The sequence below is a fragment of the Camelina sativa genome, chromosome 1 (genome assembly GCF_030686135.1).
Source record: "Camelina sativa cultivar CO46 ecotype springtype chromosome 1, ASM3068613v1".
Taxonomy (NCBI): Eukaryota; Viridiplantae; Streptophyta; class Magnoliopsida; order Brassicales; family Brassicaceae; genus Camelina; species Camelina sativa.
This window is the reverse complement of record NC_141880.1, coordinates 12,073,778-12,097,394: the sequence shown is the minus strand read 5'-3', so window position 1 is coordinate 12,097,394 and position 23,617 is coordinate 12,073,778. Positions and strand designations below refer to the sequence as shown.

Below are 23,617 nucleotides of genomic sequence, written 5' to 3'. Positions count from 1 at the left end.
ATATATATAAATACATGTTTTGTTGAAAATCATAAGCAACTAATAATATTTGTTCAAATACCATCTTATATACATATGTACATCCAATATACGAAGAGGTTTTGGCGTATTGGGTGGGTAGTTATCTAATTCACCCCTTTATTATTGCTTCTGCAAACTCACACTCAAAGCAACTGGAGCAGCTATAGTTTAACACCACAAAGACGAAGAACAACATCATCATCTTGTTGACAAAAATAAAAAAAACATCACCTCTATTACGAAGCATGTAACAAGTAAGAAACTGCAAATCAATTTGTTTTTCTTTCTAACATTTTTTTTACCTGCCTTTATCTGTCAGCAGAGCCTAATTAACTTACCTCTTTAACAATCTAATATGGATGAAGCGGATCTCCTCAAAGTGTTGGATAAACAAGGGCTCGCCAAACTTGACGACTTGAGGCAAGTTAAAACAATGTATCCTAGTTGTACAAGTTAAAATAAACGATGCACTAGTTGTAACACTGTAATTTTTTCTTTTGAATATAATTTAACATTAAATTCAAAAAAAAAAAAAAACAATGTATCCTCACAACTTGGTGATGGATCTGTTAGGGTTTCGTAAGGGATGAATATATGGGTGTAATAACGGAAACGAAGGAGGGAGAGAGGATAATGAGTGATTGGTTGGTTTGGTTGAGTCAAGCTTGGGTCTCAAGTTTTTTCTAAAGCTTGTACTTGCGGTCCAAGTAACTTGAGATAATATAGCAGCAACTTTTCAGTTCCCATAAACAATGAATGCTACAGTCTGATCATCTTCCTCCATGTTGTAGAAAAAGATTGAAACCTTAATAAACCGAAACTTAGAGAGACATATCAACAAGGTGTAGAGCTCTTCCCCGTCGTCCAACAAGATGAGTATCTTCTGGAGTCTTAGTAAGAGATTAGTAGAAAAACCCATGGAATAGACTGTGAGCTTGATGAAATAAACGAAGAAGTACCGTAGATACGAACGTTGCACTGATTCTCTTCAAGATGATTTTTAACCTCAGCCAAAAACTTAGCCGTGGCCGCTGTTGCACAGCCCCACTTCGAGACCGGAGAAGCGGAATCTGTAGCCATAGTTCCCCAGTTCACTCCTACACTACTAGTGTTGCTAGAGCCAATGGAAGTTTGTGAGAAAAGAAAGAAACAGAGAATAATAATCTGATGAGAAAAGAAGAACATTGTTAACTTTGATCTCTCTTGTGCCATTTTTCTTTCTTGATAAGTCACTTTTTTCTTCTCTTTATGGAGTCTTTCTAAAAAGAAGAAGATGAAAATGTGATTGGGATATTTGTGATTTGTACTTGGTTTAGTTAAAGAAGCACACACAACATGCAAAAATAGTCATTGGCCTTGTTGTGGAAACACTTTGTACATGCTATCTGTTAACCTCACATGGCATTGACTCTCCACAAATTTCTTATTTTATTCACATAATAGAAACTTCATTAGTTGGCTCTGCACTCTAGATATTTAGTGGTTTTGTTTTCTTATTATACTAATACTCATTCAAGTATTTAAGTTAGTATAGACTTAAGAAACTATTGATAGTCACATTCTCGAAATGAATTAGACAATCTTCATTTTATCATTTTGTTCAGGCTACGCATAGTACAACATAGACTAGATAATGCTACTAAAGTCATACAACATAAATTAGATAAGGCTAAAAAAGTCATAAAACACACAGATTAGATAAACTCTAGTGGCACAACATGTTATAGCTTCTGGATCGTAATCACTTCTCTTCACTGCTTCCACGGCAAAACATCAAATGCTAGACATTAGCTAACTTCTTCATAAAAGATGAACAAAACTACAAATCCTGCCAAGAACCGTGTGGACATAAAAAATCTAGAAATAACTCATATGTAAAAAAAAAAACTGTGACATATTTAAGCCGACAACATGATCAATCTAGTATTGAATCAAAGCCTAACCACAGAAAAAGCCTAGATACATCTAAGACTAAACCTCATCGAATCTAAGTCTAACTTACAGAAAGCCTAGTCATATTACCTGTCATTGTAGAGAGCTATCTCAACAAGCTTCATATCTTGTTGGGTAAAAGTATCTGGCTTCAACCCTCGGGCTGCAGGGGCAGACATAATCTGACAATTTCCGGCAGTCAGTTCCTTGTCTTTATCAATGACATGAAACACGTAGCAATATGATCCAAGAAAACCTTGGTTTAAGGCCTTACAAATCGGGTTTCCTTGAACATCTAGGCGCCATCTATCTTTGTTCGTCCTAGGGATAACCTTTGCGTTCTCCCAACATTTCTCCTTTTCCTCCTGCGGGAAATCGTCTCCACCATTGAACCGCTTGTTGTGAGTACTCATCTCTCTGTGTGAAACTTTAAAGAAAAACAAAAGTTTGCGGATAATCAAGATATTTCGTTTATGTTTTAGACCCAATATAACCAAGACACTTGAGTTAGAATCCTAATCACACTATATATCTGTATTATTAGACATTCATCAGACCATAAATGGCTACTACAAGCCAAAGTCATCTTCTTCATTCATAACCATAAGACTAGTTCTTGCCATTTCCCCATTTTTACAGCAAAACATTCTTAGCATAACCCAAATTCTAAAGATAATCAGGCTTTTGGTTTTGTTTCGGTTGACCGATTGGTTCAGTCGGTTCGACAAAACCGAACTGAAAATAACCGATTGTAAGTTTAATTATTGGCGATCAGTTAATCACTACATTACGACTGTTAACATTAAGAACCGGAACCGAGCACCCAAAATCTCAATTCAGATGATAATTTCAGAGGGCTAGCTAGGGCTAATTTTAAAATTTAATATTTCAATAATTTTCTTACTAAAGATTTTTTTTAACATAATATTTTTTAATAGTGCAAGAACAAAAACATGGAAGAAGAAACTCAAAATATTATTTAGGTTATTATTAACTTTTAAAATAATTTCTATTTTATATATTATTTATGTTATCATTGGTTCATGGATTTTAGTTATTTAAAGTTCACTAGATCCGGACCCGCACGTACGTGCGAGTTGTTTGCAATAACTAAGTTTTCTTTTAATGTCTTTTTTTATATAAGTGTTTCAAATATAGTTATTAGTACTTTAGACCAAAGTTTTTTATCTTGGAAAAAACTGTTATTCTTTATAGTTATTTTAGAGCTTATAATTTGTCTAAAGAGAATAAGGGAGAGTAGAAAATGTGTTGTGAATGTAGTATAGAAAATTTGTTGTGAATTTAGTGTAGTTTGTACGTTTGAGAAAAATCATAACTTTCTCCATCTTCTATAATATTCAAATAGTCGACTTTTATCAATTTAAATATGTTAGTGAGTGGAACTCGAAATCTACTTGCATATTGTACTCTCCATTATGCTCCAACTTAGTGTAGAACTTTATAGAACATATGATTAATATACATATAATCGATTAATTACACTAAAATTCCTAATGAAATATATTTGATATTAACTATAACATAAAAGTTACCGCCTAACAATTATGTTGGGTTCGATTTAGCCCAGTACAATATCTGTTAGTAATGCCCAATAAATAAAAGGTCCAAACCGAGACTGCATTTTAACTTTATTCCTACAAAACTCGCGCAAAGAAAAAAAATCTTCTTGGTGAGTGACAGTACGACTTGAAGAGGCAAAAACCTTAACCTTCTTCTTCCACATGCTTCCCTTTCAATAGAAACATCAATGGACAACCAAGTTCATCAATGATTATATTGCTTTGTCATGTTTTCATTATCATTAACCAAAAAAATGATTACAAAATTTCACAATCAGCTCTACTTTTATACTATTTTTGAATCCACAGAATCGCATATTAAAATTAATAATCTTGAAGCCTCACCAACATTTTTAGGTTTAAATTTCTTATTCTAGACATTTTCCTTAATAAATCTGTATATAAAACTTAGGAAATAATAGACACTAACTAAAAGTCTAAATAGATTTTGACATGATACAGAAACCTCCACTCTCCACAGCAACTATCATTTTGTGGAACTTGTTAACTTGATTGTTTTTAACAGTGGCATGGATTAGAGTTCCCTATAGTCACAAAACAATTTATTATGAGTCACCTAAACGTATATGGGTTTAACAAATATAAGTAAATAGTTAGAATATTTATTTTTATGAATAGAATCTCACCTCGACATCTGCTAAAATCATTTCTAAAGTTTTTCCAGTGTAAATCGTATATTGTCTCCACGAATGAACAATCCACACTTAGATCTTTCGGTTCGTTTTGAAAGGCTTTATGTTATCAAGGCTCTTGATTCTATTACTTGCAGCCATTTTCTATATGAAGTGGTTATCGTAGATATTGTATTAAGATACATTGTATTCACCGAGCCAAATATTTATAGTTGGACACCTCTCATTTAATTTGCGAATAAATGAGCAAATAATAATGGTAAGTAGGAGTTATTTGGTGTAATATTGTCTTGCTAGTTCTCGAAACATTGTAGCCGATAATTTTGTAAATTTGTTAAATTATATATTTAGAATTGCCTTAATTTGTTATACTTAGGATATAAGTATAGTTTTCCTTTTTCATCATTATTAGTTTACGAAAATTTTGCTAATTTGTTGATTTTACATATTTAGGTAAGTCGTAATTTGCGTTACTATTCTCGACATAAGTTCAGTTTGTTTTTAAAGGAATACAATATCTTAGTAATTAACAACAATATATTAGTAGTTAATTTTCTTATTTAAAGAATTATGTTTTCTTTGGAAAGATTGAAGTTTTTTTGGACTATTGTATTTATTAGGCCTCTAGATAATGGTTTATTAGATATACTTCGTTTGGGCCGGACGTGTATAACCACTAATTCATATGTCGAGCATTTATTGTGAAAAAACTTTGTTTGTTTATACTATTAATTATTCTGACTCCGGACATATTATAGATAACCCGAATTAATTAAACCCGGGTCACAGACGGATCCAAGCGTTTTGACGTTGCAAATTACTTCAATATCCCTCTAGTATTGTATGCTTTTTAATTTATTCAGGGTCATTTTATGTCATATTTTCCCAAATTTTATTTTTGCCTTGAAAAAGTGTTTCCCTTTTAATAATATAGATTTCAGTTTAGCAAGTAGTGGATAGGCTATATTTAGATGTTCTAGGCTGACAAACAGCATATGAACTGACTTTGAAAAGAAATCTAGGATTCGACCACTGAAAAAGTTATGGTCAAGGGATACATATATAAACCTATATAGAGGATATTGAAGAAGAATTTTGAATTTCAAATGGGTCGTGTCTGAAATGGTTTTCAGATAAATCAAGATTTGAGAGTCAAAGGCATGGTGAATAGAGAGGAAGGAATGGTTCCTGAAAAGTTAATATCCCTAAGTATGTAGATAGTTAACTAGGCAAGCTTGGTTAAATTGGTAATAATTAGAGGAAAACCACGAGTGAAGCGGTTAGAGGAAAGGTCCAATTTGGTGAGGCGGGTTAGATTTAGATTTGTGAACGTACGTGGACGAAACTTCACCGGTAAGACAACAAGATCCCAAGATCAAAGATACAAGTCTAATTTTCTGTGATGTTCTATATCAATTTTCCATGAGACGTAGATTTACTTGTTAAAATTTTTAGTTATGGTTATCATGGTGTATGTACATAGTTTACATGTTACACCTTTTTTTTTTTTTGACCTGCCGCACATGTTACCTGTTACACACAACATTTATCTTTACAAAACTTTTGATCCTCTTTTGAAAGCAGTTAAATTTCAAGATTGCTGGAAAAGAATTACAATCTTTACAAACACAACTGAGAGATGTGTTCATAACGAATAGATTGGTTGGTTATTTGATAGACATCCCCAAAGATACAAAAACTAGCCGAGGGATTTTGGTAATGAATTTTGATAGACATCTAGATTAATGAAATCTTTATCATTGATGACTTGATGTAATACTAGTACAGTATAAAAAATTGTAGTTGAATCCAAACAAACAAAATAAGACTAACTTATAAGCACTTTTGTAATTCGAAACAAATCAAAGGGACCAAATGAGAAATTATTAATTTAAAAGGGGTAAAATGCTAATTTCCTTTAAACTATTAACGAAGAAGACAAAGAAGAGAACACAGTCGTCCGTCGTCGTCGTCGTCTTCTGGCGGGAAAAGAAACCCTAGAAAAAGGCGAAAGGTGAAAGCTTTTCTTCTTCTTTGAGACTTGGGACTTGGGAGTGTGTGAGAGAGAGAGATGCATTGGATTGCCACGAGAAACGCCGTCGTTTCATTGCCCAAATGGCGTTTCCTCTTCCGGTCCTCATATCGCACTTACTATTCCCTCAAACCCTCCTCCCCAATCCTACTGTAATCCCCCTCCCTCCTCCTTTTCTCGCTCCTTTTGTATCTTGCGTGCGTGCCTGCGTCTCTACCTCTCAAAAGCTTACGTTTTTCAAATCATGGAGGAAAAAGTTTATATTTTTTATTTATAAATTTAAAATACTGTGTTTTGAAGTATTGGACTTCGTCCCCCTAATTAGAATCTTTTTGGTTAACGAGCTCAAATTTGATTGAGGGGTTGAGATTAGTTCATATTCATACCAAATTTTGAAGGGTTGATATCTTTTTGATTGAGGGGATGAGATTAGTTCATACCAAGTTTTATTTGGTTAACGAGCTCAAATCTTTAAACTTTGGTGTTTGGGTCTCGATACCAGAGAGAATCTTGTTATATAACTGTTTTAAGATGATGTGTGCGTTTTAATTGTATCGACAGTAATAGAAGGTACTCTGAGGGGATATACTGTCTCAGAGATCGAAAGGCTCTTAAAGGTATCACAACGGCTTCTAAGAAAGTTAAGACGTCAAGTGATGTTCTCACTGACAAAGATCTCTCTCATTTGGTTTGGTGGAAGGAGGTAAGCCTTGTTTTTGTCTTTTGGCTGAGAATTTCAAACTCTTGATATGGTTTCATTATAGTGATGATAGAACTTGACTGATGCACACAATTAACAATATAGATATACTGATTTGTATCTCTTTGCCTTTTCAGAGGTTGCAAACATGTAAGAAACCATCTACTCTTCAGCTTATTGAAAGGCTTATGTACACCAATTTATTAGGTCTGGACCCTAGTCTGAGGAACGGAAGGTCAGTTATCTTCTGAAATTGTTGGAAGATTTCATCTTACTTTTCCGGTGTCTGCCGTTAATCCTTTTTGAGCTCGGTGATTAAATGAAGTAGCTGGTATATTTTAGTATGACTTAGGAGACTAACATCCTTGATTCTTCCTTGAGGGATATTTATTGAGAATCAGAAAGATGTTTGGAGCCTCATATTTTAAGTTGTTAGGCTGTAAGCTATCGAGTTGGAAATAGTCCATTAACTCTCATTCCAGTTGTTCAATTGGTTATGATTACTTTGTGGTTTTCATTTACGCAATATTTTTCATCTCAGTCTAAAAGAAGGAAACCTCAACTGGGAGATGTTGCAGTTTAAGTCAAGGTTTCCACGCGAAGTTTTGCTCTGCAGAGTATGTTTTTCTCTTTTGTTCTCTTTGTAGTTAAGTTTTCCGTTATTGAAAAGTTCCTTTGCTGTTTTTCTAATCCTATGCGTTTTGTGATCTCTGTTACCTTAAACAACAATTAGCAGAACGATATCATTTTTAGTCTTTATCTTATGAAGACAGTTGCTGCAATCATTTTTTTTTTCTCCAGGTAGGAGAATTTTATGAGGCTATTGGAATAGATGCTTGTATACTCGTTGAATTTGCTGGTCTCAATCCTTTTGGTGGTCTTCGGTCAGATAGTATTCCAAAGGCTGGATGCCCAATTGTGGTACACAATCCTTTTTTAATTTTAAGCTTACTACATTATGGCATTGATGTGATTCAAGTTTAAAATTTGTTCCTACCATAAAATAAACTAATTTCTCTCTGGCATTATCTTCAAACAATTGAAATATTATATTTCTTCTGCAGAATCTTCGACAGACTTTGGATGACCTGACACGCAATGGTTATTCGGTGGTGAGTTGAGAAAGAAATTTTCGCACCACTTGCTACATGTTATTTCATCAACTAGGTTGAATAAAAACGATTTTATATGACAATTGCTGTATGTTTTTCTTCACTGTAGTGTATTGTGGAGGAAGTTCAGGGACCAACACAAGCACGTTCTCGTAAAGGTCGATTTATTTCAGGGTATGTGATAAGTTAAAATCCATATTTTTCTGATTTTCACAAGTATAATTTTCATTGTCCTATTATCTAAAAACCCATTGAAACTCTTTTTCCTTGACATTCATCTTTCTGACATGTGCTTGTTAATATATAGGCATGCACATCCAGGAAGTCCTTATGTATATGGACTAGTTGGTGTTGACCATGATCTTGACTTTCCTGAGCCTATGCCTGTTGTTGGTAAGTATGTCATATGGCATGTTGTTAGTCACTGAAATATTACTTTGCGTCTTCATTACAATCTATAGAAGATTTTAAGCCTTCATTTTTGTATATACGTATTACATGACTTGCTATGTTTTGTAATTACAGGGATATCTCGTTCAGCAAAGGGGTATTGCATGATATCTATTTTTGAGACTATGAAAGCATACTCGCTAGATGATGGTCTAACAGAAGAAGCCTTGGTTACCAAACTCCGCACTCGTCGCTGTCATCATCTTTTTTTACATGCATCATTGAGGCACAATGCATCAGGTTTTGCATATTATCTATTATTCTACATTATATAAGCGTCTCTGAACTATTAACACCAATAATAGAATGTGGGGAAATGTGCCATTTTATTATTGCATGAACATCAGTATTCTCAGATAAATATAATGTTGAAGTGTAACATATGATCTAGCAATCAATTTAGAGTGTCAGTAGACTATTATAAGAAAAAAAAACTACTCATAAATTTTTGTCAGCTTAATTGACTTTGAGCTTTATGGCCTTGTATGATACAATTCTGGAAAAATTTACTATGCAGGGACATGCCGGTGGGGAGAGTTTGGAGAAGGGGGTCTACTCTGGGGAGAATGCAATGGCAGGAATTTTGAATGGTTTGAAGGAGATACTCTTTCCGAGCTCTTATCAAGGGTCATAACTACGGACTTTGGCTACTCACTATATATACAATTTACTTTTGATATTTCCAGTTTGATGAAAAATCAATTATTTTCTTTTTCTTCCCCACAGGTCAAAGATGTTTATGGTCTTGATGATGAAGTTTCGTTTAGAAATATCAATGTACCATCAAAAAATCGGCCACGTCCATTGCATCTTGGAACGGCTACACAAATTGGTTGGCATTGTTCTTCTTGCTGAATAGTGTTTCACTAGGAAGTTTAGGAGTTTTGGAATGGTAAAGCATGCTAACATATATCTTGTGGTCCTGCAGGTGCCTTACCTACTGAAGGAATACCTTGTTTGTTGAAGGTGTTACTCCCATCTACGTGCAGTGGCTTGCCTTCTTTGTAAGAAAAAGATATTGAAACAGAAAGAAAACTAGTTATATTATCCAAAGCACCCGTTTGAATTCAATTTTGCTATATTATAATCTCTTTGGGGGACAATCTCTGCCTTTTTTATTTGGTGTCTCTTTCCTTTCAGGTATGTGCGGGATCTTCTACTAAACCCTCCAGCTTATGATATTGCTCTGAAAATCCAAGGTAATTTGACCAATGTGGAGAATTTTCTTAGTTTATTTCCTTTTAGATTTTTTTTATGATTTATTTGTTCTCATTCTGCCTGTGAAACTATTTCATTTTGCAGAAACGTGCAAGCTCATGAGCACAGTAACTTGCTCAATTCCAGAGTTTACCTGCGTCTCTTCTGCTAAGGTAAAACTAAAAGTTACTTGCTACAGAGAACTCTTTTGAAAGCTGATAACTTTCCGTTTTCGCCCATGGAACTTTCATGTCTAACAATGAGCTTAAGAAGTACCTTTTCCTTTGTCACTATAGCAGCATAACAGAAAACTGCTAGTTACCAGCTATCGGTTACTGACACTAATGAATGGAGGTTTCATAATTAGTCCAGGGTCAGCTTCTAACTTCTATATACATCTTTTTGGCAGCTTGTGAAGCTACTTGAGCAACGAGAAGCCAACTACATTGAGTTCTGCCGAATAAAGAATGTTGTTGATGAAGTATTACATATGCGTAGACATGTTGAGCTTGTGGAAATCCTGAAATTGTTGATGGAGCCTACCTGGGTGGCTACTGGTTTGAAGATTGACTTTGAAACTTTTGTAAGTTTAATCATCTAAGATGACTCTGTGTTTGTGTTTCTATGCTTTCGTTTCTTATCTGCTTTCTTGATGGGTACCTATTCCTTGACACGAGCTCAGAGAATTTTCTAATCTATCTAGTTATAGTCAGTTCTGATCTCTTCAGCTGATGAGTATGTGTATAAGTTCAAGTTTTTGTTTCCTTGCCAGGTCAATGAATGTCACTGGGCTTCCGATACAATTGGTGAAATGATATCTATAGATGACAATGAAAGTCATCAAAATGTTAGTAAATGCGCTAATGTTCCGAATGAGTTCTTTTATGATATGGAGTCTTCATGGCGAGGTCGCGTTAAGGGAATTCATATAGAAGAAGAAATCACTCAAGTGGAAAAATCAGCTGAGGCTTTATCTTTAGCGGTTAGTATTGAAGCTTGTTTCTTTTAGTAATAAAATATGCTCCTACATATTGTATTTTTTTTGCTTAAATATAATGGTGCTGGTGGTCTTGTCTTATTTTAAAGTAACGAAACATCCATGTGTAGGTAGCTGAGGATTTTCACCCTATTATATCAAGAATTAAGGCCACCACAGCTTCACTTGGTGGCCCAAAGGGCGAAATTGCATATGCAAGAGAGCATGAGTCTGTTTGGTTCAAAGGGAAACGGTTTACGCCATCTATCTGGGCTGGTACTGCAGGGGAAGAGCAAATTAAACAGCTGAAACCTGCTTTAGACTCAAAAGGGAAAAGGGTTGGAGAAGAATGGTTTACAACCCCAAAGGTGGAAGTTGCTTTAGCCAGGTTGTTTCCCTATATTAATGAACCTTTCAGTAGAAAGATTATTTTTATTATACTGGGTAGATATTGATGTCATATAATACTTTTGTTGCAGATACCATGAAGCTAGTGAGAACGCAAAAGCCCGGGTGTTGGAGCTGTTGAGAGAGTTATCTATAAAATTGCAAACAAAAATAAATGTTCTCGTGTTTGCATCTATGCTTCTCGTCATTGCAAAAGCATTATTTGCCCATGCTTGGTAAGTTTATGCTTAGTCAAATCCCATTAAGGAAAATACATTTCTGTAGTGTTAATGTAAGTACTGTGCACAACTGCAGTGAAGGGAGAAGACGAAAGTGGGTTTTTCCAACACTTGTCGGATTAAGTACAGATGAGGTATATGCTTGCTGGTCGTTGAAGTTTGTAGACAAACACATGCAAAACATGCGGGGCTGTCTTATTCTTATGTCTCATGTTTTTCTAACCTATATTGATAATTTTTAATATAGGGCGCAAAACCATTAGTTGGTGCCGGTCGAATGAAGTTGACAGGCCTATCACCTTATTGGTTTGATGTAGCTTCTGGCACTGCTGTTCACAACACCGTTGACATGCAATCACTGTTCCTTCTAACTGGACCCAACGGTGGTGGTAAATCGAGTTTGCTCAGATCGATTTGTGCAGCTGCTCTACTTGGAATTTCCGGTTTAATGGTTCCAGCTGAATCAGCTTTTATTCCTCACTTTGATTCGATCATGCTTCACATGAAATCCTATGACAGCCCTGTAGACGGAAAAAGTTCTTTCCAGGTATATATATAAGCATACAAATCTAGAATACACCATACTGAATTTGTCTCTTCAATTGGAATGTTTGATATTCTCTCAACTGATTCTGTTCTATCAGGTAGAAATGTCGGAAATAAGATCTATTGTAAGCCAGGCTACTTCGAGAAGCCTAGTGCTTATAGACGAGATATGCCGAGGGACAGAAACAGCAAAAGGCACCTGTATCGCTGGTAGTGTGGTAGAGTCTCTTGACACAAGTGGCTGTTTGGGTATTGTATCTACTCATCTCCATGGAATTTTCAGTTTACCTCTTACAGCCAAAAACATCACATATAAAGCAATGGGAGCTGAAAACGTCCAAGGGAAAACGAAGCCAACTTGGAAATTGACAGATGGAGTCTGCCGAGAGAGTCTTGCGTTTGAAACAGCTAAGAGGGAAGGCGTTCCCGAGTCAATAATCCAGAGAGCCGAAGCTCTTTACCTCTCGGTTTATGCAAAAGATGCATCATCTGAAGTTGTCAAACCCGACAAAATCGTAACTTCACACAATAATGACCAGCAGATCTGCAAACCAGTGAGCTCTGAGAGAAGTTTGGAGAAGGACTTAGCAAAAGCTGTCATGAAAATCTGTGGAAAAAAGATGATTGAGCCAGAAGCATTAGAATGTTTTTCAATTGGTGCTCGTGAGCTTCCCCCTCCATCTACAGTTGGTTCTTCATGTGTATATGTGATGCGTAGACCCGATAAGAGATTGTACATTGGACAGGTACGTACTTACCTTATCATCAATATTAGTAAACTTCCCTTAGAATATAGACAGGAAACCGAAAGCTATTGATTCTGAGGATTCTTCTGTTATGAAACTGCAGACGGATGATCTGGAAGGAAGAATACGTGCGCATCGAGCAAAAGAAGGACTGCAAGGGTCAAGTTTTTTATACCTTATGGTTAAAGGTAAGAGCATGGCTTGTCAGCTAGAGACCCTTCTGATTAACCAACTACATGAACAGGGCTACCCTCTAGCTAACCTAGCCGATGGAAAGCACCGGAATTTTGGAACGTCCTCAAGCTTGAGTACACCAGACGTGGTCAGTATCTCCTAGTTTGAAACATTAGCTGTCTGTTTGTAATTCGATCATCTCTCTCTGTGCAAATTGCACAAGTTAGTTTGGCTAGAATTAGAGTAGTTTAACACTAAGAATGCATGTCGTTTTTCTTTTTGAGGTTTTGCAAACGGCACGCAACTCGGGAAAATCGGATTTAAGCAATTACCAATTTTGGGTCGTCTGTGTAATTGTCGCTTTGTGTAATATTTTGAACAAAACTTTCCTAGTGTTATCATTTTATTTGTGTTCTCTTTATCTCTCTCTAGTTAATTTTTTTAATGCTAAATTTTTTCAAGCTTTTAACGATAAGAATATAAACCGGCCATTGAACCAGTCTTAATGACAGCTCAACTCCAATTGCAAGAGAACCGGGTTCAGAAATCAGAATAGTCGTGGTTATGTAAAACCGATAATTTATGTAAAACTACGTCGTTTTAGTTAATCCTCATCCTCCCCAAATTAAAAACAAAAATTGCTTCTTCCATTGCCCAGAATCGAATTTTGAGATCTCCTCCGATCGGATTTTGAGATCTCCGACACTTTCTCGCTGGTTCGCCGATCGTCTTCTTCAATTGCGTCTCTCTTCTTCAACCGTATATCTTAATAATGTAAGTTTCATGTCCCTTATATCCCAACATTTGAGTATTCTGATACCGTTCATGTAGTGAATTGGATCATAATTTCAATACAGAAACCATTAGATTCTTATGCTGATTACAGTTTTCTCTAGTGAGTGATAGTTGTAGGCTGTGTAGAGAGAGCTTTTTTAGCAGATTCAATTCGAAGATTTCGCTTGCGCTTTTTGTATTTCATGCCTTGGAACCTTTCACTTGGATTTTATGCATATTCGTTTGCTTAATATATCTTTGCAGTTGAGGCATGGATGAGGTTGTTGTTGAAGTAGAGAAGACGAAGAGAGAATGGGAAGACGCGTACGAGAAGACGATTGAACATATCATGGCGATTCAAGAGTATGGCAAATCAAGGAGAGGAGGAGAAGGAGGAGAGGAGAAGGAGATGTCGCTACAGAGGCGCAACGGATTGGCTCAGGATGGTCTCTCTCTTCTCAATTCTTTGCAATTCAACTTGGATCTCCTCGCGCCTCAGCTTCCTTCTGATGATCAGGTTCAATCCACTCTGTCGCTGCTTGAAACCTGGAAGAATCAATATCACAGGTATTTATTTATTTATTTTCTTTGCAATTTGGTTTACTGTATGCGTGTATGGAATCTACAACATTCAGAAGTAGAATAAAGGAACCTTGAATTTGTACAATCTATAGGAAAAATGATGTGATAGTGGGCGTTTAACCTTGGCTTAGGGGTACACTTGAGTCCATCGTTGTTGTAGTTTGTAAAAACAAGAGGAATGTTATATGTGTGTTTCAAAGTATTTCCTTGAGCTTGAGTTTGATCTCAATCACTTAGAGTCAAAGTATGAGTTCAGGGAAAGGTAAAATGGGGGAAACTAATTTGAGTGTTGCCTATACTACAATTCTGTCAAGCATCTATTAAATACAGGGTATGGATGATTATTGTTCACAGTAGCAGCAGAGCTACTATTACTGTGTTTGAATAACATCTGGGTCATTGTGTTTGTGGTCAGTTTGAGGGTAAACCTGAGAAGTGCTAATTTACAAGCTAAGGATAACATGAGGAAAGCAGCTCAAGAAGAGGTAAAGTCTCATGGCATAAGCATTCTCTCTCTGTCGCTATTTTTACCAGCCATCTCCTTTAATATTTTTGTTTAAAGAGTGCTTTCAATGATTGTAGAGAGAGCTTCTCCTCGGTGGTGGAACAGAGTCCACAGTTCTCAGACGTAAACGACAGTATGTTCTTCTTAGCTATATCTCTCCTACTAAGTGCAGCCATTCGATTGGGTTGCCTGTTGAAAATGTTTAACTTGTATTATGCTTTTGTTTATTGGTAAATCAATCACGCACTAACAAAAGAGTTCAGTGTTGGTTTCTAGTGAATTTATAACATTTTTGGTTGTTTGTAGAGCAAATGCTGGCGTGACGTCGAATGCTGAAAGCGTAACTGAAAGTCTCAGGCGTACACGGCAGCTGATGGTTCAGGTCAGAAAAAAAAACTAGTTATGGATTGTGCAGTTAACATTTGGTTTGCAGTTTCGGCCTATTAATTTATAGAAAAGGCTAAATTCTCTGATTAAATATTCTCTCTTGACCTTATTGGGTTACAGGAGGTTGAAAGAAGTACAAACACTCTCGTGGCTTTTGGTATGTCATTATGCTAGACAACTAAGTATTAAGTGAAAACAGGTTAAGTCATCAAACTTATATATTATCCATGTTTACATTTGTAGATGAATCTACTGGAGTACTTAAAAAAGCCGAGAGTGAATATAAAGGGCATAAGTCTCTGTTGTCGAGGACCCGTAATCTGCTTTCGACAATGCAGCGTCAAGATGTAATTGACAGGTATTTGAAAAAGAATAGATTCTGTTTAACCAAACCATCGTATAGGTGAATAATAATAAGGGATAATAACTAACTAACTCTTTGTTTTCTGTGGTTCTTGTGGCACTATCAAACAGGATAATCCTGATAGTTGGATTTTCTCTCTTTGTCATTGCTGTGGTTTACGTTGTTTCAAAACGCATCGGAATTCTGAAACTGCAACGAATGGCTACTGCTGCTATTAAAGCTCAATTAGCTGGAAGAGCAGCAAATGGTGTAGGAGATGATGCCATGCCTCTCGGACAACAGTTTGATGGCAATACAGTTCCTACTGTTAATATTCCTCCACAACAACGCATGCATGATGAACTCTAAATCTAAGTATATATGCTTGTAACATTGTTCATGAATCTACCTATATATTATTTTAGAATTACATTTCTGAGAACAACAAAGGTTATCTTATACGATAAAGTAGGATTCCTCAAGAAACAAAGGAACATAATTATAAAACTGAAACTACTGTTATTTGGAATGTTAATTCGTCGGGCCAAAACATCCGCGTGGTGGTTGGTTGTTCTCGGTGTCCACTTGAACACCACTGCCGTAAATCGATTCTGCCAATAGTGCACATCACGTATCCAATTGTAACTCCCAAAGTTAAAGACTGTTTCCCTGCATTAAGTCTTCGACAATCTTACTTTCACCTTCAAACACCACTTGAGACCACGCATGTTGCATCGCAATTATTAAAGCTTGCAATTCACTCTCTAAAACACATGAAGTGGGTAATCATAAAGCCTGCCCCGCTCCTTTGTAGCTACCCATTTCATCTCGGAAAAGCCAGCCTGCTTTTGATTGATGGGTGTGTTGTGAAAATGATCCATCATATATAGTTACATTTCATCCATCCAGCCAATGGTCGTATCCATTGCCTTTGGATCCTTCAGCTTCCATTTGGTTCTTGATGATTTTGTATTTGGTGAAGACTTTGGATGTAATTCGTAGCATTATCCCAGTCTTGAACATATCATTCCAGGCTAGTATGCCAAGTTAAGTTTTTCTGTTGAAAAGCCAACTGACTCCTACTCTTCCAACATCAACATGAGTAGACATACCACTTCATGCTTTTGTTTGTGACTTACTTGACGCAAATACATCTACGAGTTGGCTTATAAAATAAATGGACGCATTGGTTCATAGCTTTCATTAATCATCACCTTTTTGTTCTACCGTTCTCTCAATTCTTCAATTCTTTCATCAAATTGCTTCCAGAGAAAGAAAAAACGCATGATAGGTATGAATATGATGATCGTCATCATATCATATACATATTCATTGGGGTTTGTTTGTAGTAATTAAGAAAGTCATACTCATAATTTGTCATCTCCTCTATTCTATTTTATAACTTCTGTTTAACATGCAAACTCCAACTCTCTAGCTTTTCTCGATTTGGATAACTTCGATGATTATGCATATTTTGAGCAAGTGCTTGTTAATCATTAATCCAATAATGAACGTAGATACATATTTCGTTTATTGTTGTGGTACTACAAAACTGTTTTACTCGATTTTTATTCCATATATTTGTTTTTGCTTAAAATATTAATATGTTTTGCCTTGTTTAACGCTTTAAATAAAGCGTATTTAACTAAAATAGTGTTACTACTGAAGCCTAATTTATGTTTTCAAAAGAACAGAGATGTTGTCAAGTTTGCATTCAGAGTCACTGGTTAATCAAATTATGCGCATAGGGAAACTCTTCTCGACGATTTATGTGCATAGGAACTTGCTACTGAAGAAAAAAATATGCTTAACTTAACTTCATCATATATGTTGGAGCAGGTATACATAGCTAGTACTATTTTTATATATTATCGAAGTCAAAGGCCACATATATATCTAAAGAAGATGAACGTAAAACAATTCTTTATATAATAAACAAATTAAATTTGAATAGAAGAGCAAAATTCACATTTCATTTCACCAAATGCTAACTAAATAATATAACAATTTAAACAGATTAGATCAAAATGGCCAATTGGTATGAACATTGTTTTAAGTAATGGTCTCTATTCGATTATTAAAATGATTATGGGTTCTGATTTGATTTTAGCATAATATATTTTTTTTTAATGTAATGTTAAATTAAATTCAAAGAAAAAATACTGTTTACAAAGCTTGTGTATAGAAAATATTAAACATTTTAGCATAATATTGTTTTAATTGGTATCGAAAGAATGCTGTCAAAGGAACCAAAAAGAAGGTCTTCACGAATCGTAAATTCGATGAATCTAATCAAAATTAATAGATTTGTTGGTGCGAGATTTAACACCCTCGACATACCGATCTAAATCAGAAAGATAAATTGATTACTTAACCGGGAATTCGGTTAAGGATCTTAACTGATGATCTACATGAAGGCATGTTCGGACAAAGAGGCTAAGCCCATCAATGAGAAGTCGACTTCCTAATTCGCCCGGCGGCCGACTTGAGGAAGAGATGGGAATATTCCATATCTCATTCTGGACAATAAGGAAAGTTAATATATTCTGTGATCAATGAAACTGTATAAAAGGGGAGAGACTTCTCCATTGTAAGGCATCCAACAATTAATACAAAAAACCCTAATTCTCTACTTTTACTTGTTCTTGAGCAGAAACCCTAAATTGTTCTTCAATAGATCTTTTTCCTCTTTTGCTTACTAGTTTTAATCCGAGTTCTTTGAGAGATTACTTTATTAAATTTGTTTTCCCCTAAAAACAAATTCATTGTGTGAAACCTAGTTTCTAGGTGATTGAACAAAATCTTATGACTAATCGATTTGGTTTGCACGAGGAGGACGTTGAAAGTGTGCAAAGTCTCAAATCTGATTAAAATTGTTTCTTCTTATCTTACGAGTAGTTAAGCAATCAATGGATTTCATATTTTCTATGTGTTGGGGGGGGGGGGGGGGGGGGGGGTGGTTTCTAAAATGAAACACAATTGTCGAGTTTTGCGAAATGTTTTGTTTGTATTCTTCTATAAACTACTATCTTTGATTAAAATAATAAGATAGGACTAATTAATAGATATTAAAAATATTTTTATTATTATTAATTAACTTTTGTCCAAGTAGTGTACCTTTTATCTAAATATACTTTGTCTCGTGATATATATAAAGAAAATAAAAAGATATATTTGATTCTTTTTCTATCGGATATTAAGATTACAAAAACTCAAAGTACGTCAGGCCTTATCTCAAACAAGGCTCTGTATTACTTATGTATGATCTCTCGCATCGTTCCCAGAAAATTCTGAATTTTGGAAGCTCATTATTGCATCATGCGCCAGCACTGTCATCGGTTCTGGTTCTGGTTCTGGTGTAACCTTCATATGGGGGTTTGAGAAAGTTAAGCAACAAACGCGGCTCAGGTTATAGTAGCTAAATTATGCTAGCTTTTGGTGGTTTGGTATAGCGACTTATCTGGTGATTCACGGTCTTCATTTGTTGATTGTCCCAGCAGCAGTGGTTTCAGATCTCATCTCTTGTATTGCATAAAATTTGTGTTTCTTGTCTATAAAGAAACCGTAGAGAGGCAAATATCTGACTAGCTGTCAAAAAAAAAAAAAAAAGTAACACATCATTTTTGTCTACATGCCGCTTTTATCGATGGCAATGGGAATTATTGATTACCAAGGATATCGTTTTTGTTCCTTCTCTAATCGCTTTGGGTAGAGAAGGAAAAAAAGAGAGCTATATATTAGTTTGTTGGAAAAAAGATGTCCAACTACACGAGGTATGACACAATACATGGCCACACATCTCAAGTTTAATAAAGGATGCTCAACTACATCAAGTATATGTTTGGCATGGCCACATGCACCAAGTACTTGACGTCATGTGTTTTACACCATGGACATAAAATCTCGATTCACCGGGTCCTTTCTTCCGGCAACGACCGGCGTTGACTCATCAGAACCATAATCGGGGAAAACTAAAACCCGACCCGAGCACCTGTAAACAGAATAAAATACCCGACCCGAACCCAATTTTAATGGGCTTGTTATCTAAATTAAAAAAAAAACACAGGCCCATTTTCTAATTATTCATCGATCAAAACAAGAAAATTGAAAAAGCTGTTTGAAAAATTTTTATCGTTTTATCGAAGATATCGAAGAACTGTGAGAGCATCTTTTCAATTAGGTTTTTTAACAGAGATAATGCAGTGAAATCTTTGCTGGAAATCGGAATAAAGAAGACATTGCCTGTTGATTCTCGTCCCAATGAGGTAAAGCTGGCATTTTGCTGTTGATTTTTAACTTTTATTTTGTCGTTTTAAACAAGTGGGAAAGTGTAGTTGTTGTCGGGAAGATTCAATTCTTCTTTATATGTTACTTAGTTTATTGTCTAGTCTTGTTGTGTAGCCTTATTTTGGTTATACATTGTTAATAGGTTATTGTCGGGTTCATTAGTTGTTTATAACAACTTGTCTTTGTCTTCTCTGAATTATTATTTTTTGTTTTGTAGTGGAAAAATTACAGTGAAGGTGAATTGCCATTATTCTGGCCAATTCAAGACAGAAAATGGAGTGTTGAAGTACGACGATGGAGTTATTGAAGTTTTTGAGGTTGATTCAGTGACAATTTTTCAAGACATATTGCTAAAAATGCTTGGAAAAAGAGTCAACAATCTTGGGAGAATGTGGTACAAGCTACCATTTGAAGAACTTGCTGATAGGCAGCCTCTATGGGAGAATGTTGATAGCAATAAGAATAAATTGGTTTCAAAAGGGCGTTGGATGGGAGAGGTGGACATCTTCTTTGAAAAGGCAGAAGAAGAACCACTTGAAGCTGCTGGAGAAAAAGAACCGCTTGAAGCTGCTGGAGAAAAAGAAAAAGAAGTTGCTGAGAAAGCCATAGAAGATGATTGTGGGGATGATAGTGGGGATAGTAAATCAGATGCAGGTTTATCCGAACCTGAAGAGTCAGATCAAGAAGATGAGATTGTTGACAATGATGCTGGTATTGCAGTGGAGAACATTCAAGTTTTCAACAATGATAATTATGAAGAACAAATTCCAGATGACGATGAAGTATATCCTGCAACGGATGATGAATCTGGCGATGAAGAAGAACAAACAGAGAGATTGGTTAAGAAAGGCTTACCTGATGGAGTCTTTAGTTTGAAGCAGTTATTCAATAGTGGGAGTGAGTTTAAGAAGAACATCATCCGATATATATTGAAGACGAGACGCAATGTGGTGTATGCTAGGTGGGAGAAGGATAAGCTTGAAGCTGTTTGTAAAGCACAAGGTTGTACTTGGAGCATATATTGTGCTATAGAGAATCCGATTGGGAAGTGGATGGTGAAGCGTTATCATAGTGAACATCTATGTCATCCAACCGGAAGGTGTGAAACGATAAAGACTCCTATCATCGCTGATCTCTTCTTAGAAGATATTAGAAGAGATCCTGAGATGAGTGGTCCGGAGATAAAAGATGAGATGAAAAGGAGGTACAACATTATTATCTCACCAAACCAGGCGAAAGTTGCAAGGAGGAAGATATTTGATAAGCTGCAAGCTGAGTGTGATGAGCAATTTTCACGGTTAAGGGACTATGAGCTGCAACTACGGACCAGCAATCTGCACACTACAGTGGAGATTAATACGACAACAAGGGATGATGGCAGCGAGGCATTCTCGCAAATATACATTTGCTTTGAGGCTTTGAAGAGTTCTTGGAAACAGAATTGTAGACCAATCATTGGTCTGGATGGTACACACTTGAAAAACGCTATGCAAGGGCAGCTGCTTACTGCTGTAGGAAGGGACCCTAATAACCAGATATTTCCAATAGCATGGGCTGTAGTTGATTGTGAGAACAATCCCAATTGGGAATGGTTTATTCGAAAATTAAAGGAAGACTTGAGCTTGGGGTTAGGTGAGAATATCACCTTAATTTCCGACATGCACAGAGGTTTGATTCATGGTGTTGCTACAGAGTTACCAAAGGCAGAGCATCGTGCCTGTGCACGACACATCTATGGGAACTTGAAGAGAGATCACAAGTCAGACATGTTGAAACCTTTGTTTTGGCGAATTGCAAGCAGTTACAACAAGGCGGATTATAAAGAAAATTTGAGCATATTCAAGGAATTTGATCCCCAGGCTTGTAAGACTCTACTACGAAAGGATCCAAGTTCATGGTGTAGGGCGTTTTTCAGGGTTGGTTGTTGTTGTGCTGATACACACAACAATCACACTGAGTCATACAATAGAACCTTAAAGATCGCAAGGAGGAAGCCATTTGTCCAAATGTTAGAACTTATAAGAAGGGATGCAATGCAAAGGGTTGCCAATAGGTCTATTATTGCTGAAAAAGAAGCTGCAAAATTCACAAAAAAGGCAAGGAAAGAGCTGGAAAAATCTTGTGAAGAAGCGCAATATTGTGCATTGATTTCTAGCACCGGTGGAGAATATGAGATTGTTGAGTTCGGGATTGGATACACCCTCAACTTGAACAATCGTGAATGTGCATGCAGAAAATGGGATTTGACGGGTATACCTTGTCGTCATGCTGTGTGTGCAATCAGAGAACTCAATCTGGAAGTGGAAGACTATATATCAGATTACTACTTGAGTGAGAAATGGAAGGGAACATATAGAAGAGGTTTGAGGCCTGTTAATGGAGTTAAGTTTTGGGAAGATTCTGGTAAACCAAGAATTGTTGCACCTCCTTATAAACGACCTGCAGGGAGACCTAAGGGAAAAGCTAGGATCAAGGGGCTTAATGAATCACCACGCAAAAAAAAGTCTGAGACGAAGGTTGATCGAAAAGGAAGAATAGTGCATTGTGGTCTATGTGGTGAACAAGGACATAATTCAAGAAAGTGTCCTCATGAGGTATTGTTATCGGACATTTGATTTTTTTTTTGGCTTACATATGGTTAATTTGATAATTTTATTTTGTTTTAGTCTCCGGAGAGCCGGGCAAAGAGAAGGAAGCTTATGGTGACTCCTCTATTGGAAGCTCAAGATCAAGAAGAAATGGGAGCAGCATTGGCAGCCATGGAGCATGAAGATCAACCGGAAATTGGAGGAGCTTTGGTTGGCATGGAGCATCAAGATCAAGATGATGCTGAAGTGCAAGATGTGTCATCAACAGCACCATAAGGAAGTCAAGATGATGTTGGTTGTTGTTGTGTTCGGGTTCTTTTTGGGTGTTGTGTTTGGGTTCTTTTTGGATATTAACATACTTTGGTTGTTGTATTTCATCCTTGTGCCATCCAAACAAAAAGTTCTTTAAACCATCGACTTTTGGTTCAATATGTTAAACGGAACAAATCCTACAAATCAACATCAATAAGAACTACTTGACAAATCCAAGTACGATGAAATACATTACATAGTAATTAACTTAACCAAGTACGATGACTCCAATTGCACAAACAAGCAAGCCTGTCAAACCCGTGATAACGAAGCGTTGACGAGACACAATTGCTTCCATATCATCAATCTTCTTCTTCTGCAACTGATTTCTCTCTAAATCCCCCTTCAGCTCCATGATTGTCGTTGATAGTTGACTTATTATCTTATTCTTCTCATTAATTTCTGCTTGAGCTTCAACCAATGCTCTTCTCGGCCAGCCTTTCACTTCTTCTTCATCAACCCAACTAAAGTACTTACAGTGACCATTACCACCTTCCTACACAAACATCAAACAATTACTTAATCAACAAAGCTACTCACCTCAACATATATCGAAATTCAAGTGATACATACCTTGTACAGCTCACACCCGAGGAACCTTCGATTTGGATTTCTTGCCGTTTTCGAGATGAACATCTTCGCCGGCAATCCACAATCACAAACTTGCCCGACTCCAGACTTGCTCCTCATGCTACTAGACGATTCCGATGTTAATTCCATCTTCACTCCGAATTGAAGTTTCTCACACGATGAAGAACCCTAAAATTCAATTTTTTTTCAATTCGATTTGGGAAAAATGGGATCTGTGTTTTTTTTTTAATTTAGATAACAAGCCCATTAAAATTGGGTCCGGGTCGGGTATTTTATTCTGTTTACAGGTGCTCGGGTCGGGTTTTAGTTTTCCCCGATTATAGTTCTGATGAGTCAACGCCGGTCGTTGCCGGGAGAAAAGACCCGGTGAATCGAGATTTTATGTCCATGGTGTAAAACACATGAAGTCAAGTACTTGATGCATGTGGCCATGCCAAACATATACTTGATGTAGTTGAGCATCCTTTATTAAACTTGAGATGTGTCGCCATGTATTGCGTCAT

General features: G+C 36.2%; 3 protein-coding genes across 3 annotated transcripts; all 3 read left to right on the top strand.

Annotated features, from left to right (window-relative positions):
• Nucleotides 1–6,106: 6,106 nt before the first annotated feature.
• Nucleotides 6,107–13,164, top strand: LOC104707477 (DNA mismatch repair protein MSH1, mitochondrial). The gene is made up of 22 exons (XM_087457455.1): nt 6,107–6,370; nt 6,780–6,921; nt 7,056–7,153; nt 7,460–7,535; nt 7,720–7,839; nt 7,983–8,030; nt 8,140–8,204; nt 8,338–8,423; nt 8,556–8,720; nt 8,998–9,107; nt 9,207–9,312; nt 9,409–9,484; nt 9,621–9,679; nt 9,783–9,850; nt 10,087–10,260; nt 10,450–10,659; nt 10,785–11,041; nt 11,133–11,276; nt 11,356–11,413; nt 11,527–11,826; nt 11,924–12,571; nt 12,675–13,164. The coding sequence occupies exons 1-22, from the start codon at nt 6,258–6,260 to the stop codon at nt 12,906–12,908; spliced, it is 3,357 nt and encodes a 1,118-aa protein (XP_087313581.1). The 5' UTR covers nt 6,107–6,257; the 3' UTR covers nt 12,909–13,164.
• A 112-nt stretch (nt 13,165–13,276) lies between these two features.
• Nucleotides 13,277–15,826, top strand: LOC104789373 (uncharacterized). Its single transcript, XM_010515083.3, has 8 exons — nt 13,277–13,519; nt 13,784–14,086; nt 14,517–14,586; nt 14,684–14,739; nt 14,913–14,988; nt 15,114–15,150; nt 15,237–15,351; nt 15,468–15,826. Exons 2-8 carry the CDS (start codon nt 13,791–13,793, stop codon nt 15,703–15,705), a joined length of 888 nt encoding a protein of 295 aa, XP_010513385.2. The 5' UTR covers nt 13,277–13,519; nt 13,784–13,790; the 3' UTR covers nt 15,706–15,826.
• Nucleotides 15,827–19,596: 3,770 nt separating this feature from the next.
• Nucleotides 19,597–22,534, top strand: LOC147949815 (uncharacterized). The gene is made up of 3 exons (XM_087510647.1): nt 19,597–19,601; nt 19,841–22,217; nt 22,290–22,534. The coding sequence occupies exons 1-3, from the start codon at nt 19,597–19,599 to the stop codon at nt 22,485–22,487; spliced, it is 2,580 nt and encodes an 859-aa protein (XP_087366773.1). The 3' UTR covers nt 22,488–22,534.
• The last annotated feature ends 1,083 nt before the right edge of the window (nt 22,535–23,617 follow it).

Excerpts from the sequence above, each read along its gene's own strand:
- LOC104707477 (XM_087457455.1), top strand. The coding sequence starts at position 6,258 with ATGCATTGGATTGCCACGAGAAACGCCGTCGTTTCATTGCCCAAATGG. Across the intron at positions 9,108-9,206 it reads TTTCCGAGCTCTTATCAAGG|GTCAAAGATGTTTATGGTCT; the intron begins GTCATAACTACG and ends TCTTCCCCACAG. Across the intron at positions 11,277-11,355 it reads GCATTATTTGCCCATGCTTG|TGAAGGGAGAAGACGAAAGT; the intron begins GTAAGTTTATGC and ends GCACAACTGCAG.
- LOC104789373 (XM_010515083.3), top strand. The coding sequence starts at position 13,791 with ATGGATGAGGTTGTTGTTGAAGTAGAGAAGACGAAGAGAGAATGGGAA. Across the intron at positions 14,087-14,516 it reads TGGAAGAATCAATATCACAG|TTTGAGGGTAAACCTGAGAA; the intron begins GTATTTATTTAT and ends GTTTGTGGTCAG. Across the intron at positions 14,740-14,912 it reads GTTCTCAGACGTAAACGACA|AGCAAATGCTGGCGTGACGT; the intron begins GTATGTTCTTCT and ends GGTTGTTTGTAG.
- LOC147949815 (XM_087510647.1), top strand. Across the intron at positions 22,218-22,289 it reads CAAGAAAGTGTCCTCATGAG|TCTCCGGAGAGCCGGGCAAA; the intron begins GTATTGTTATCG and ends ATTTTGTTTTAG.